This window comes from Crocodylus porosus, unplaced genomic scaffold, assembly GCF_001723895.1.
Source record: "Crocodylus porosus isolate Cpor-Errol unplaced genomic scaffold, CroPor_comp1, whole genome shotgun sequence".
Lineage (NCBI taxonomy): Eukaryota > Metazoa > Chordata > Crocodylia > Crocodylidae > Crocodylus > Crocodylus porosus.
Window position 1 is genome coordinate 9792069 of NW_017728943.1, and position 15827 is coordinate 9807895.

Consider the following 15827-nt stretch of genomic DNA (forward strand, 5'->3'; position numbering starts at 1 on the left):
ATCTGGTTCCATCTCAGATGCAAATGAGACCTAAGGCAGTTGTTTCACTTTTGTCACCCTTATCTGGAGGGTTTTAGGTGTGTCTCTCACTGCATCTTAATCAGTTTCTGTTTAGGTAGAGGAGGGGAGGGGGGGCGATTCTTTGTGAGTCAGACAGTCTGTGTCCTGTGTCAGGGTTCCCCAAGAACATGGAGCTGACAAGTAACAAAATGATTGCTGTCCCTTCCAGCCCTAATTTTCTATAATTCTATGAAACAGTTCCCATATTGGAAAGGGACAGCAGTCCAGAGGCAAAGACTGTTAAAATCTAAGTCGGGCCAACACTGTATCTTCCTTTTTGAACTTGTCCTGCTGAGATGAACAAGAATAGGTCCTACTGGAAGAGCCTTTAGAGCTCTTGCCTAGGGATGGAGAGGTAGGAAAGATATGAAGAGCCAATGGGTTGGCCTGCAAAGTGAACAATGAAATGATGGTGTGAGTTCTGCATGCAGCAGACGTGGTAGGGTCAGTCATCTGGAACAGATCACTGACACGCACAGATAGCTGGGACATCTTTTTTCATTTTTCAGACAATGGAACTGTTTCATTTATTGCCCATTATTACAACTCTATAGTACTAAAAATAAAAAAAGAATGAAAAGGAGAAAAATTTGGATACCTTTTAAAGGGGCTGACCTTATTAAAACAATGTTGGTAATGAATTCTCCTCTGATCCCTTTTCTTCCTGTCCTTCATAAAGATGGTATGGGGCAGGAAATTTTGTGGCTGGATAGGCAGTTAGTAGGCCAGAATCTGGGGTGGGGTCCTACAAAGAGGAAAGCGGAGGTTACATGAATATTGTCCAATGCTTTATTATCTGGACTGTCAAGTAAATAGAGTGGAACCCATTTAGATCCCAAATTAAGCAGCTAGATTTTCCAAGCAGTCCAGCTTGGTAAGAGATCCCTATGCAGCAAAGCACCTTAGCACCTGGAATGCACACTTTAATCCCACTGAGCTCACTGGACTTTAGGTGTGTAATTAAGTTAATCAGATCCAAAGGTGAATGAGCATTTTGTAAATAAAAAGTCCCTTCAACAGCTGCTACCTCTGGGTCTGAATTCCCAGAGTGTCTACTATTTTTTCTGAGTAGTGTGACCCCATTCCCCCTCAATCTGGAGATGAGGCAGTGAAACTGGCCTGGAAGCTGCACCCAACTCTGTCTGGCATGTTTGAGAGAAAAGGTGTTATGGACGTCTCTTACCCTGATCCCTGTTCTCTGATAGGACCACTAGAACCATCTTCCAGGCAGGCATACATCTCAAGCACCCTGGTTTTCAATGCTTACTCCCTTATAAAAATATACCATATTTTTTTCCATACTATACCCCCCCCAAATGGGATATACACATTGATTTTTGAAAGACAGAATGTAGAAGAAAAAGGTTTTTCCAGTTACAGCCTAGAGTTGGCTCATCAGAGAGAAACTGTGCTGCAAGACAGCTGCCAGCTTCTGTTTAGACCAGTGGTTTTCAACCTGTGGTCTGTGGACCCCAGGGATCCAAAGACTATGTCTAAGGGGTCCATGAAAAAATATTATGATCAATCAAAAATATGTAAATACCCACACTTGCAATTCAAAGGGGTCCACAACTGCATTTACATCTTTTTAGGAGTCCACAGATGAAGAAAGTTTGAAAAACACTACTCTAGACAGCAAGGAGAGATGGAGTTTAGTGTTAACTCTTTCACAGCTGCTCTCAAATTGGCAACAACTTTTGGCTGTTCAGCTGAAAACTGTGACCAATTGGAGAGTGGCTGTGAAAAGGTTAACACTGGACTCTGCTTCTCCTGCTTGCTGTTCCAGAGGAAATTTGGCAGCCATCTTGCAATGCAGCATATCCACTCACTCATTTAACTTTCCGAAGTCTCCCCGGAAGCTCAGATGCTTTAAATATATTAGAGTTGGCAAACCAAACTATATTTTAAGAGGAGGTTTAGAGGAGAGGTTGTTGTTTCATGGTGTTTATTAGCTGCTAATCTGTTAGAAGCAAGGAAAGAAGACATCTCAACATAGCATTCTCACACTCACGCTGAACATACTGCAACAAAGCTATCTGGTTAATACGAAGGCCTTTGGTAGTTCATGGAGCTCAGAGACAACAAGGCAATGTTATATGTGAACCAGCATGTAAAGCCCATACCTGTCTGCTGGAGTTGTCTGAAGTTTTCTGGCATCCCCTGGATCTTTCACACTCCTTTGAGAGAGGTTCATAGAGCTGTATATCACTGCTGTGTGTTAGCACCACCTGTTTCCATGCACACAAAGAGGGAAGCAGTGGAGTGGCAGGCTGATGCAATCCTCAACAGCCCAAATTCTGGAAGGGTTTTCTGCTGTAGAAAAACCACAGGGAATAAAATGCCCCAGATGAGGTTAGTGAAACTTTATTTCTTGCAGTGAATTCAGTGCGAGTGTGAGATTGCTACATTGAGATGTCTTCTGTTCCTGTTTCTCACAGCTCAGCAGCTAATAACACCATGCAAAAACCTCTTCTCTAAACCTCCTCTTAAAATACAGAGTTCAGTTTGCCAACTCTAATATATTTAAAGCATCTGAGCTTCCGGGGAGACTTTGGAAAGCTAATTGACTGAGTAGAAACATTTGTATGAAATATATTTTCAAAAGCAAAAGCCAGCTACAATATTAACACAACATCTGATGAGAGGCTTTGAGAATGAGTGAAAGAGGATACATTTTTACTTTTTAAGTAAAACATAGGATCATAGAAAAGTAGGACTGTAAGGGATGTCAGAAGGTTGTCTAGGCCAGCCCCTTCCTTAGGATCATCCATGACTAGGGACCTACTGAAATCATGATTTTCACAGAAATATGATTTTGGGTGCGCTCTGTGAAAAAGCACAGTCTCCACGCTTTTGGCAGGCTCACTGCAAACTAAAGTAAACTAAACCTAGTGGCAAGCAGAGAAGCCCTGCAGTTTTGGAGCACAGGGGGATGGTGGGAGAGGTTTGTGTGTGGGGGGGTAAAGGGGCTTAGAGGGGGCAGGGCAGGGGTACCTACAGAAGGAGCCACAGAGGCTGCTTTGACACCATCTCCTGAGAGCACCCCTGTGCTCCCATGACCTGCCCCTCTTTTTCTCCCTGCCTCTCCATCCTTGCCCCTCCCCCTCCCCCATGCTACAAGACTGCAGGGCTTCTCTGCTTCCCGGTAAGGGGTTTGCTTTTTTTTTAGTGAGCCCTCCAACGAACCCACTGCTTGGGGATGGTCTGAAACTGCAGATTAATTACCCTGATTAAGCCTGAGGAAGCCATTAATCCACACTTAATAGCCAATAGATTCATGGCTTCCCCAGGCTTACTCGGGGTAATTAACCCACTGTTTTGGGCCATGTGGCAATCTGTAGAGAGGGATGGGACTGCCAAGGCCCCTCAGCCAATCAGTGGGATTGGCAAGCCCTGCTGTGCTCATTCCATGACAAGGGCAGCCAGCCCCATGATCTGCCCAGAAAATTGGTTGGCTCTTCTTTGAGTTTGGTAGACCCCCTATGGATGACAAAACCATCCCAGCCAAATATCTGTAGGCCACTATAGGCCAATCAGCCTAACCTCTATCCCAGGAAAAATCCTGGAAAAGCTTGTTAAAGAACTTTGTGCAATATGCTCAGGGAAGGTAAGATTCTGAACGACAGCCGGCATGGCTTTGTCATGGGTGGGTCTTGTCTTACCAATCTCATCTCCTTATACAACCAAGCCTCTTGTCACCTGGACATGGGAGATGAGAGAGATGTTATATACCTAGACTTCCAAAAGGCTTTTGATCTAGTATCCCATGGTATCTTTGTGGGAAAACTGGAAGATTGTGGGCTCAGCTGCTCAATGTTTCAGTGAGTGGGAAACTGGCTACAGGGTAGGACCCAGAGAGTTCTTATGAATGAATCTGTGTTGTCCTGGTGTGAAGTGACCAGTGGTGTCCCTCAGGGGTTAGTGATTTGGGTGGGGGATGAAAAGCTCACTGCCCAAGTTTGTGGACTGCACCAAGTTATGGGGCAGTGCGGTCATGTCAGAAGATAGGTTGCAAATACAGGCAGACCTGGTTAGGCTCAAGAGTTTGGCAGACTGGAACCAAATGAAGTTTAACACTTCCAAGTGTAAGGTGCTCCACCTGGGGGCAAACAGCCAGGGTCACCATGGCTGGCAGGGACCTAGGGGTAATGACTGACCACTGCATGAATATGAGTTATCAGTGTGAGGTGGTGGTCAGCAGGGCAAGTATTATGCTGGTGTGCATCAACTGATGCATCTCATGTAAAAATAAGGAAGTGATGCTCCCATTGTACTCGGCATTAGTGAGACCACAGTTGAAATACTGTGTCCAGTTCTGGGTGCCGCACTTCAATAAGGATGTGGAAAAGCTTGAGAGGATCCAGAAAAGAGCCACCTGTATGATCAGGGTCTTACAAGGCAAGCCATACAAGGAAAGACTGAGGGACCTGGGCCTCTTTAACCTAAGGAAGAAAAGGTTGAGAGGGGACTTGATAGCGGCTTACTGCTATATCAGAGGAGTGCATCAGGAGCTCAGTGAACAACTGTTCAGTAGTGCACCACTGGGGAAGACCAGGACCAATGGGTACATACTCCTGGGAGGCTGCTTCAGGCTATATACCAGGAAAAAGACCTTCACAGTCGGGATGTCCAGACTGTGGAATAAATTCCCTCCGGAGGTGGTGCAGTCAACTACCTTGGAGGTTTTCAAGAGGAGACTGGACAATTATCTTGCTGGGGTCACCTAATCTCAGTTGTCTTCCTGCCCAGAGTGGTGGGGCAGGGGAAAGGCTGGACCCAATTACCTGCGACGTCCCTTCCAGCTGCTAACAATCTGAATCTGTCTAACCTGCTCATGAAAATTTCCAAGGATGGAGATTCCACAACTTCTTTACGTAGCCTATTTTAATGCTAAACCATCCTTATATTCAGAAAGTTCCTCCTAATCTCCAACCTAAATTTCTTTTGCTGCAGCTAGAAGCCATTGCTACTAGCCCTGCAGCAACAGAGAGAAATCCATTTCCAGTTTATCTGTTTTCCAGTTTATCCCAGTCATTTGAGATCCTAGTCCTGTCCCCTAGAGTGGCTGCAATTCCAGCTAACTTGATGACTGCCTGTAGCAAATGACAATACAGGGGACACAGCATGTCATGGGAAACCAGACAAAAATGAAGTAATAATGGGATAAGTGAACAGATTCCATCACATAAAGGAGAATTTTTTGTAGGAGGCGGCCCAAGGTAACCGTCTCATGAAGAACACCTTGGTGTCCTCCTGCTCTTTTCTTGTAATCTACACCAAGAACTTTGCAATGAGAGACTGGAGAGAGAGCTTCTCATAGAGGGGATTCCATCTTGATTTGGAAATCAAAAATAGGTATCCAAAATATGTAGGTGAGGTGCCAGTCTCAGTGAACCCTTCAGTTACATCTGCATTAGGTCCCAGAGCCTGAATGCCACCTTCCCTGAGTGTGTGAAAGTATCCTATTCTGTGGTGCCTGGAAAACTCAGCTTTGTGATAAAGGAGGTAGCAAAAATCTAGCCACCAAAACAGAATCCCAGAAAGAAGGTAGAGATTTCAGAATCCTAGTTAAAATAAGTATGCAAGTAAGTAAATAAACAATATAAAAGCAATTGGACTAATGGTGCAATTCTGTTATATTCCTGGCCTGGAGAAAACCTGTTTTATTTTCAAAAACATCACTTATGCATTAGGGTTCACCTGAGGAATATGTGACCCCACAGTGGCCATGAGTCTTCTGTCATTTGAGGCAAGGGCCATCTCTCTATCAAAGCTGATCTAATCACTCACTTTCAGACGTTTATCTTTTATTTTATTTTTAATTCCACAGAACTGGCCTGGAGGCCATTATGGAAACATATGCATTCTGGAGGCCCCCTGTGCGCACCCTCACCTTTGAAGATTTCACTACCATGCAGAAACAGCAAGGTAAGCCACTGAATAAAGGGTACATGAACATTGGTAAAGAGATGGCAGCACACTACAGCATGCATCTGGTATCCAGCTGAGTCAGAGACATTGTGAAGCTTGACTGCCATGAAGAGATATATAACTGAGAAGAGAAACTGACAGTTATAGAAATATGGAAGGTTTATATTATTGGAGATGTGGTGCAGAGACCTAAATACTGTAGTGTCTTTAACATTTATAGGAGCTAAAACAAGGAGGAAGACAGATGCTTGCGTAGTAGTAAAATAAATCCATCAGGTTAACAACTACGAGGAGACTACAGAGAAGGCATAGCAGAGATAAGCCTGCCTGTTAGAAAAAGGCATATTTATGTGTTGAGTCATTGAGTCCAATTGTGCCATGGTAGTGGGAGAGAGAAGCGACATGTGAGTACATCAGTCACTAGAGCCATTTCCCGGGAATCTACCCTCTTGTGCACATGCCAGTAGATGCCTGTAATGTGTGGCACAGAACTCCATGTCCTTGCTCAGAAACCCTCCCTATTAAAATTTAGCTAGCAGGAATTATCCAATATATCAGGTGTTCACTTTTCATGTTGCCTTTCTACATTTTCTATCTACTATATTTCCTGGTATATTAAATGGGATTTTCTATCTACCTAAATCAAGATAAATTCTTTTTTTGCTTTGCCTATGTAAGGGCTAGCTAACTATCTTCAGTTAGCTGCCTGTAGTTAAGTACTACTTTTCTTGTGTAGTGAAGAAAGTCTCTTTATTTATACTTCTTTAATGTCATAATACAGGGCACATTTACGCATGCAAGTAATTTGGAATCAGTTTACTTTTGAACAGTGTCCCCTTGCCCTGGCAGTGGGGAGCTCTCAGCCCTTGCTCTAAAATTGCGGGGCCCAGGCTGGGAGATCCTTAATTTCCAGCACTGGCCCAGTGTCTGCAGAACTGGTACTGGGAGATTCATAGTTTCATAGAAGTTAGGGGCTGGAAGGGACCTCAGAGATCCATCCCCCAGTGAGGTAAGGATCTTTCAGCCCTGGTGCTGCAATTACAAGGCAGGGGCTGGGAGCTCCCCACTGCCAAGGTAGGAGGACATTGTCCCCTCCTGTGCTCTGGTGGCACAGCCTGCCCCAACAGCAGGCAGCTCTCAGGGGCAGGGAACAATCTACAACCCCTTGCTGCCCAGCTGACCAGGACCACATTTGCTCTTGTTCAGGCCTTTACACTTGCACTACTGCACAGTCGGGCTGTGCGAAATTTCACCCAGTGTTTCATTTTGAACCTGTTTCAATATGTTTGGAGCTTGAAAAAGTGAAATTGAAATGAAACAAAAGCCTGCAAAATAGCTTTGAAATGAAACAAGGGAACTCAAAATGATTCAAAAGTTTTGAAATGTTTTGAGTTTCAAAGCCAGGTTTACTGGCTTCAGTGCCAGTCCCAGCCAGAAGCAGCAGCCTCCTGTCATCTGGCAAGCAGATTGGAGGCTTGCCCACACCCCTGGGAGGGCTGTGGGGGCTGTGCCAGAGTCCTCTTGGGGGTGCAAGCCCCCGATCTGCCTGCCAGATGTGAGAAGCCAGGTGATGCTTCCTGGGAGTCGGCCTGAATTGGGGAAAGTGATTGAATTTGTTGATTCAGATCACTGTCCCGATTCGATTTGGCCGTATCCAAATACGAAGATTCAATGCTGATTCGGAGAATCAGTGATTTGGCCATAGACAGAGATGTAAATGTTTTTTCTACATGCCTTAGGGTACCAGGTGCAGCTCATGAATGCTGTGATGGTAGGGCACATGGAGCATGCAGACCCAGGAGGTGCCAGTTGCTGATTCAGGGGGCCAGGGGCGGGGGCTGGCGGGGGGGCCCCCATGTGCTCTCTGGCAAACCCAGAAGTGGACCAGCAGTGCTTCTGGTCCAATTCTGGGTCTGCTGCTGAGTGTGCTGGGGACCCTCCACTGCTCCCGTGGGATGCTCCATCTGCCCCACCATCTCAGCATTCATGAGCCACCTGGTACCTTGAGGTCTGTAGAAAAAACATTTAAAGCTGTGTCTATATCTGAATCGTCAAATCTTTCCAAATCGATTCGGAGGGTTCTGATTCGATTTGGAGAGATTAAAGGGTCTCCTGATTCGATTTGGAATTGGAGATTCAGCTGCTGAATTGGGCTGAATCTCTGCTGAATCAGATCAGGAAATCTGAAGCTTCGCACAGCCCTACTGTGCAGTCCCCAGTGTTGTGTCACGGTTAATGCCTACCGATACTACATTGCTGTAGTGACAAGCTACAGTCGGTATAGCTCATTGCTACGGCGACATAGCGTCTTGTGTAGACGTGCCCTATATGGCCTTAGTGAGACCAATACCAGAATCCTGTGTCCAGTTCTTTTGCCTACATTTTAAAAGGGTGATGAAAAATGAAGTGTGAAAAGAAAAGGACCATAGAACTTATTTGCAAGCTGGAGAGAGAAAACACCTTGGACTTGACAGAGCTCCATCTGTTTAGCTTATCTAAAAGACGACTAAGAAATGAATTGATTACAGCATAGAAATGCTGTTACACAGCGAAAATGCCTTGTATTAAGAGTCTTCTTCAATGTAGCAAAACCTTGGCGACTTCTTGTAGTAATGATTTCCAGAATATGTGAAAAGTGTTTTAGTGCATCTGTTCTGGATGTCAGCTTTTAATTCTACTTGGTATTCAATTCCTTCATGTAATGAGACAGGGTAAACAAAATTTCAATGCCATTTATTATTTTACAGAGATATTATATCCCATCATCTTCATTTCCTTTGTAAGGTGCAGCCCCAATCATTTAAATCTCTTCACGTAAGATCTTTTCATGACCATTAGTCTATTTGAAACCAAGGCTACATATAGTATTCCATATGATGCTGTGCCATGGAGTTTATACAAAGGCAGCATAATATTTTCCATATTAATTTCTCTCCCACTCCATATTCAGCCAAATATCTTGCTTTCTTATTTCACCACAGTTTCAAATGGAGCAGGATCCACAGTGAGGCTGCACAAAGTCAGCATCTAGGACAGTAGATGTGACTGTATTATGCAACAAATGAGCAACATGGTCATTTACAAAAAACAGGTCTCAGTTTCCATCTGCAGTCACATGTATACATTAATGCCAGATACTGCAAAAGCTTACATGTTTATAATTTTACTCACATAAATAAGCTTACAGATTTTATTCAGGAGCAAAGTTAATTACACAGGGTGTGTCTATGCATGCAATTAATATGCATGAATAAACTCTGGTACAGTTCACGCTGGAGTTTATTGCTCCTGGGTGCTGCGTTTGAGCAGCCTGGCTGACAGGAGGTCCAAGGGGTCAGCCTGCCAGCCCAGGACTGCTCCGACCCAGCTCAACATGTTGTGGAGGGGCTGGCTAGGGCACAAGGGTGCTACAGTGCAAGGCTAGTTGGCAGGCAGCCCCCACACTGAAGCACCTTTGTACCCCAGCCAGCACCATCAGCATCTAAATGTGCCTTGCAGCTGAGTAAATAACTCTGGCGTAGGATAGTACTTATGTCTGGCAGTACTATCCTATGGCAAAGTTAGTTTACTCCATCCTAACAGCACCATGTGTGGAGGTGGTGATGTTTAACTGTGGAGTTAATTAGTCAACTCCACAGTAAATGTCTCATATAGATGCGCCAACAGGGAGGCTAGGTGTCTGAGCAGAGTGCTATTATTCAGGTGAGCAGCATGCCACTCCTGGCTGAGAACCCAGCTCACCTTTCTGGCCTACTCTACTGAGGGGCAGACAGCCTAATGGAGTCATCACAGTTTTACAGCAAAACACACTGTTGGCCAAAACAACAGCAGATCTCCATCTAACTTAAAAAACAAAACCAAACCAAACCAAACCAAATCCTTACAGATGTCTTGAAAACATAATGGTTTCAGAAGAAACTGAACTTTTAAGTATGATGTCATCATCACTACAACCTACTTATTACCAGGGAAAAAGAGCTTGGGATTATTGAATGCACATGGTCAATGAGATGCAGGAAAAACCAAGAATCTATTAAACGCTTTAATTGGAATATATTTTTGACATTTAGATTGAACCTTATCCAGTTTCTCATTATTAAAAAATATGTGGCTCAGTTTCTTGATTTTAACAAAGAACATAAAAAATGAAATGAGAGTTCCAGTAACACTGGACTGTTTCTTCTTCCAAGAGCGAAAGAGCTGTTGCTGGCTCCTTTATGATATTCCATTTCCCGCAGGAAATTGAGATGAGCTGATCTCTAACGATGCCTGTAAGAGCACTTAGTTTGCCAAACTGGATTAGACTTTTATTCTATTTTGACAATGCTGTGGTAGGAGTCCTTGCCTGACTCTTTATATGAAAGTAAATAAACATTAAAGAAGTAAAAGTTAATGCACTAAGCAAACTATGCATTCCTGCACATGGTGGGAGGGATTCCTTCCTGAGGAGAACTGGAAAACGAGCAAAATATTAATGCAACATGGCATTCCAACAATTTGGTACTGCCTTAAATTTCAGTTTACTAAATTGCTGTTTTCTTAACAAAAATCTGCAGAACTTCAGTACATTTGAATTCCAAACTGAATTCTTAGAGTCTGTCATTCCAAATCAAACTCCTTTACTCTGAAATGGGCTGCTGCTTAGAGTTCTTTACGTACAGTGTCAAGCTAGACCTTATAACTGGTTTTCTCACCTGTTAAGATAGTTATGCAAGTCATTCTGTAGCCTGGACACAAGCTTTTAACTACCTTCAAGATTAGGACTAGAAGCTTCAAATAGATCTAGGATTGAACTGGGAAAAAAATGTGTGTGTTAAGCATTGTGATGTGTTTTCATAATGTTGGAGAGGCAAGATGCAGTGTGTTGAGTACATCTGAGTTTCGGTGTAGGCTTCACAGAGTCAGCCCCTGTGAAACAATGCTGTCTAAAAGAGACAAAAATTGGACTGAAGTGTTTGGATCTTCTGCAGAAAGGAAGAGGCATAATCTGGTTACTGCATGCACTTGAACGTAAGATGACCCTGAATACAAGACAACCCCTGTCTCCCCATAATTAGATTCTATATATGGAAAATGTATAAATTTGTTATCATTTTCCAGGTATAGAATCTAATTATTGGAGGTTTGCCTTGAATTTGTTCCCCTCCTGCTAATACAGCAGAGAAAAGAAATCTGGAGGGTCAGGTACCTTCTGCCATCCCTCCTTCCCCCCGCAACTTCTTGCTCCTGCAGCCCCTTTCCCTGTCTCTTACTGTCAGACCCTGATCTCCCTGAGTATATTGTAAATGAGGAGCAAATTTGAAAACACTGACCTAGAAATAAACATGCCTGTAGTAACTTGCATATATGGAAATTACTACAGGTACCCATAGAGTTAGTTCATCCAAAATTGACGCAGTTTGCCATTTTTGAAACTGCTGCAAATTTTAGCACAAGTCCTTCATAAACACACTTTTAATCAGCACTTCTGTACATACTTGCATATAGTACAAACTATTTTTCTTTTTTTAAGGAAAATTTTTCGTGTTCCAAGTCATATCAGCCAAATCAATTCCAAAACTGAGTCATTCAAGAGCCAAATGTGGTCCTACTACTGGCAAACATCCTCCACCCCTCCTGGGGCTTCAGATGCTTCCAAATCCTTTGGTGGGTATCTTACATGCAGGCCCAAGCATGGAAGCTTGGGGGTTGGATGCCCCCAAGTTTGGTTTGCCCTCAGCTATATGGCTGCAGGAGCAGGCTAGGGAGGAGTCCCCATTTCTATAAAGTCAGCGTGTAGCTGGCCAGTGGGAAGCTAACTATGAGGGTCTCATAGAGAATCCTGTCCACAAGCAGACAAGGGTGCAACCTTTAATTACACAGTGCTATTTTTATTGCATTATCTCAGTCAGTGTATTTTCCTAGATATGTTTTTACAAAAGAAAGAAAAAAGGATGTCTATATATAAGGTTATATATACCTATACTCCTAGTATCACACCACAAAGAAAACTTTCACTCGTTACAAGAACTGCATCCACACACCCGTACAAAGGCCTGCTTCTCCACCCAAACCCGTTACAATATCTGCATCGCGCACAACACACACAAACAAATCCTGGTTGCTCAGACCAGGTAACACTTCCCTCTCATCCCCACCCCACTTGTGGGGTCACATACTCAGTTCATCTGCCCTCTATGTCGCTGTCCCTCCAGCTCCCACTGGGGGACTCACTGCTGCTGTCATTGTCTTCAGTTCCACTTGTCCCTTCCTCTTCCTCGCTGTCACTGCCTCCTTCTCTACTCAGGGGGAGTTGGTTGATTCTGTGCCACATGTCTCTGTGCCAGGTGACTTTGACCACATCCTCTACATCCTCCATTACTGATTTCTGATAGTAGGTCTGAAGTTCACTCAGACCCATTTTCACACAGCCTACTACCTCCGTGTCCATTTTCCTGTACAACAGGAGGCTCCTGACCTTCCACAGGGTGCTCCTGACACAGTATGCAAACTGATCAAAATGGGGTAATGGGTTTCCCTGATGTTTAGAGAGGTGCCCATACAGTGCCACTTCTCTAGTTAGCCGGCTGATGTTGGTCACCACTTTGTAGAGCTGCTCCACCCTTTTCCATACCTCTTTGCTGCAGGTGCAGAGCCAAAGGAGGTAGTTGATTGTCTCAGTGGCTCCATGGCCATTAGGCTAGGGGCAGCTGGGTCTCCTCAACTTGCCCTGTCCATGGCTATGAGCCAGTTCAGGTCCTTGTGATTTTGCGCAGGTCCTTGTGGTTGACTACACAATTATGCATGACATTAGTCCAAAGCTAAAAGGCTCATAATTTACCATATAATTCATTGAGCTGGGCCCAGCAGAGACCACAGCAATTCAAATCATGATGACCCCACAGATCAGCACTACTCAGTATGTGTGTGTACCCCAGATACCCCCAACAAAGGATCCATATGCTAATTAGCCTTCCACTAATGACTGGAACCAGGTGTTCTTGTCATGAGGCATGGAATCCTCAAAAAAAATTATATGCAGATGAGGCACAGGGAAGCTTGGTCTGGGTCCACCTCCTGGATGGCAGGGCCAGGCTTATCATATGTGACAGGCTGAGAGAGGGGATTGCAGAGGGATTCTGGGTAAGCTGTTTGGCATCCCATTTGTTGTTTGCCAGATATTTAAGACTAGTTAAAAACAGGATTCCTTGGCAGAGCTCAGCTGTGGGAGTGATGCCAAATGTATTCAATGTAGTGGCTCACCATGACTTGAAAGACAGTCAGCCCTGAGGGGAACTAAATGCTATGGGCACTACCATATAGCTTATTCATATGGGTTGTAATAATCTATCATTTTTGTGTGTTCTCATCAGTAGCATAGCTTCTCACCCATCTTTGGCTAAGACAAAGTGTAATGGCTCGGTTGGCCTTGTATACTATCTGGACTGATGCCAGAAGCCCTGGGGAGGATAGTGATGAAGCACTAAGATGGAAAAGGTGGAACTCTCAGAGCCTGGTCTGGGAGTGGAGAGTGGCAACAGTTTTGGAGAAAGCTTTATTGAAAAAAGGAATGAGGGAAGCAGTTTAGTTGGTAGAAAGTGAAGAAGGAGAGGTAGTCAGGAGGGAAAAATGAGGAATGAAACAGTGATTGAAGGGAAGGGGAAGATTATTGGGAAGTATAAACCAGATCTACATAGAGGAAGAAGATGGGAAGAAGTGAGAGATGGACTGGTAGGTAATCTACACCTGAGCCTAAAAGCGGTAGTAACAGGGGAAGAAGAAAAGAAAAGTTAGACAATAAATAAATATGGATTTATAGAAAAAAATATTGTTTGAAGTTTTGGATGTTAAAGCAGAAAATTTGAATAACTTGGTTGCCTTTTCTAACTAGAAGTCTTGGGAAATTTCATATGGAGCTAAGAAAATTATCGGGAGTTTTGGAAAACATATGTAGCAGTAGGTGAGAAAGAAGAACTTAAGGAGATAAGTTCTGTAGTGAGAGAAAAGACGAGAGAAATGCCAATAATTATTTGAATCTGCACAGAGAAGTGGTTGGAGAATTTTGTACAGAAAGTTATGTATGTTGATAAGACACGTAATAAATATGGCATATGGACAGGATTGTGGAGAGCTTTGGTGGTAATGAGGGTGGATGAGAAGAGTCCTGGTGGGATAATGCATTTATTGCCAGCAATCAAAGTAGGGCCACATTAAGGGTTTACAATACATAATCTCTGTAGCAATCTGACAGCCTAATCTCTGTAGCAAGTGTGGGCAGGAAGGGAACCTGGCTGCATACTGCTGGTATAGAATATGCTACAGATGTGAAGAAGAAGGGAAAGAATACAGGGCAGCAGAATGCCAAGAAATACTGAAATGTGCTATTTGTCAAAAACAGCGCTGATGCCTGTAGTCCTTCTCAAATAAAACCAGATCTACAGAGAAGCAGCAGAGACAGGAAAGGGAAAGTGGTGAAGAAGATGATGTCGAATCAGAATACACGGCAGTGAAAGAGACACCACAAGAAGGAAGAGCTGGGGAGGAAAAGAGTGAGGTTTTAGTAAGCAGTGGTGAAGCTGGCAACAGAGGAGGGTAAAGAAGGAAAGATAAGTGGAATCAAGTTTGAGACAGAGGAGAGAGAAGGGCAAGAGGAAAGAATGCTACAGGAAGAAGGAGGAGTGAGGATACAGCAAGAGAAGAAGAAGAGTCAGATTGGGAAAAGAAAGGAATCGCATGCTATGAAGCTAAGGAAGAAGAAGATGGACAAAGAGAGAAAGGTGGAGGGAGACAGGTTGACTTTATTGGAGCATATATGGTCTGGGTCTAATGGAGAAGAGAAAGTTGGGGAGGGAAGTGAAAAGGTTCAGGAGAGGGGAAAGGGGAACCTTTCTTAAATGTTAACGCAAGAAAGCAACTGGCAAAGACTATGGGGATGTGAAGAAGAGGAGAATTAGAGCCAATGTCATCAAGCAGCAGAATAGAAGACTTATAAAGTAGTAGAGAGGTGAAATTTAAATGAACAAGCATGACTTTGTGTATTGCATCTATATCAGAACTGTATTATCAAGGAAGAGATGGGATAAGATTATGCCAGTATTGAGGGGTAAAAATGGACATAATATGTTTGCAGGAGTGTAGAATCCTATGGGAGAGGGATGATAAACACTTTGATTGGCATGGGGAACATCATGGTAGGCAGCTGGAGTTGTGATTTTGCTCATGAGTGAGGAGCTGGAAGTGCAGCAAGTGCAAGTGATCATGGAAGGGATATTGCAACAGATGGTAGAGTTTGAAAAGATGTTATTAGATATTTTTAATATATGTTTGCCAGCTGAAAGAGAAGGAAGGATGCTCTGTTTAAGACATTAGAGGTATATGTAGGTGGAGTTAGACAGAAAATTCTGGTGGGGGGTTTCAATTGCATTGTCAAGCAGGGGGATAGGAGAAGTGATACAGGGGAGGGAGAGCTAGATAGCTCATCAAAGTACTGATTAATATAATAAAAGAAGGAGGTTTAAATGATGTATGGGATGGTGAGAAGATAATTACGAGGATGAAACTGAGTGGGAGACAGTTGTCAAGGACTGATTTTCTATTAACATCAAATGGGCTATGGATTGGAAAGAGGGAGATCTTAGATGTGACCATAGGTGGAGGGAGAAAATATTACTGGGGGGGGTGTTGAGTGTGTGTGCATGCTTGCATCCACCCCCGCCCCTCAAAGGTAACCCTTTCATGGGGAGAAGGCATGGAGGGGTGGGCAGATTGAGACCCTTGCAGTGAGGGAGGGAGTGGGGCAGGGGCAGGGGCAGGGGTTGGAGTAAATTTGACATCAGAGGCAGTAGGGGGCCAGGCCC

At 43.9% G+C, this 15827-nt stretch overlaps 1 protein-coding gene across 1 annotated transcript in view; it reads left to right on the forward strand.

Moving 5' to 3' along the window:
* Window positions 1-15827, forward strand: part of TBX15 (T-box 15) — a 167037-nt gene that overhangs the window by 128475 nt on the left and 22735 nt on the right. Inside the window, exon 7 of the mRNA XM_019548648.1 lies at window positions 5891-5988. Within this exon, the coding sequence (XP_019404193.1) occupies window positions 5891-5988 (98 nt within the window). The remainder of the gene's footprint in view (window positions 1-5890; window positions 5989-15827) is intronic.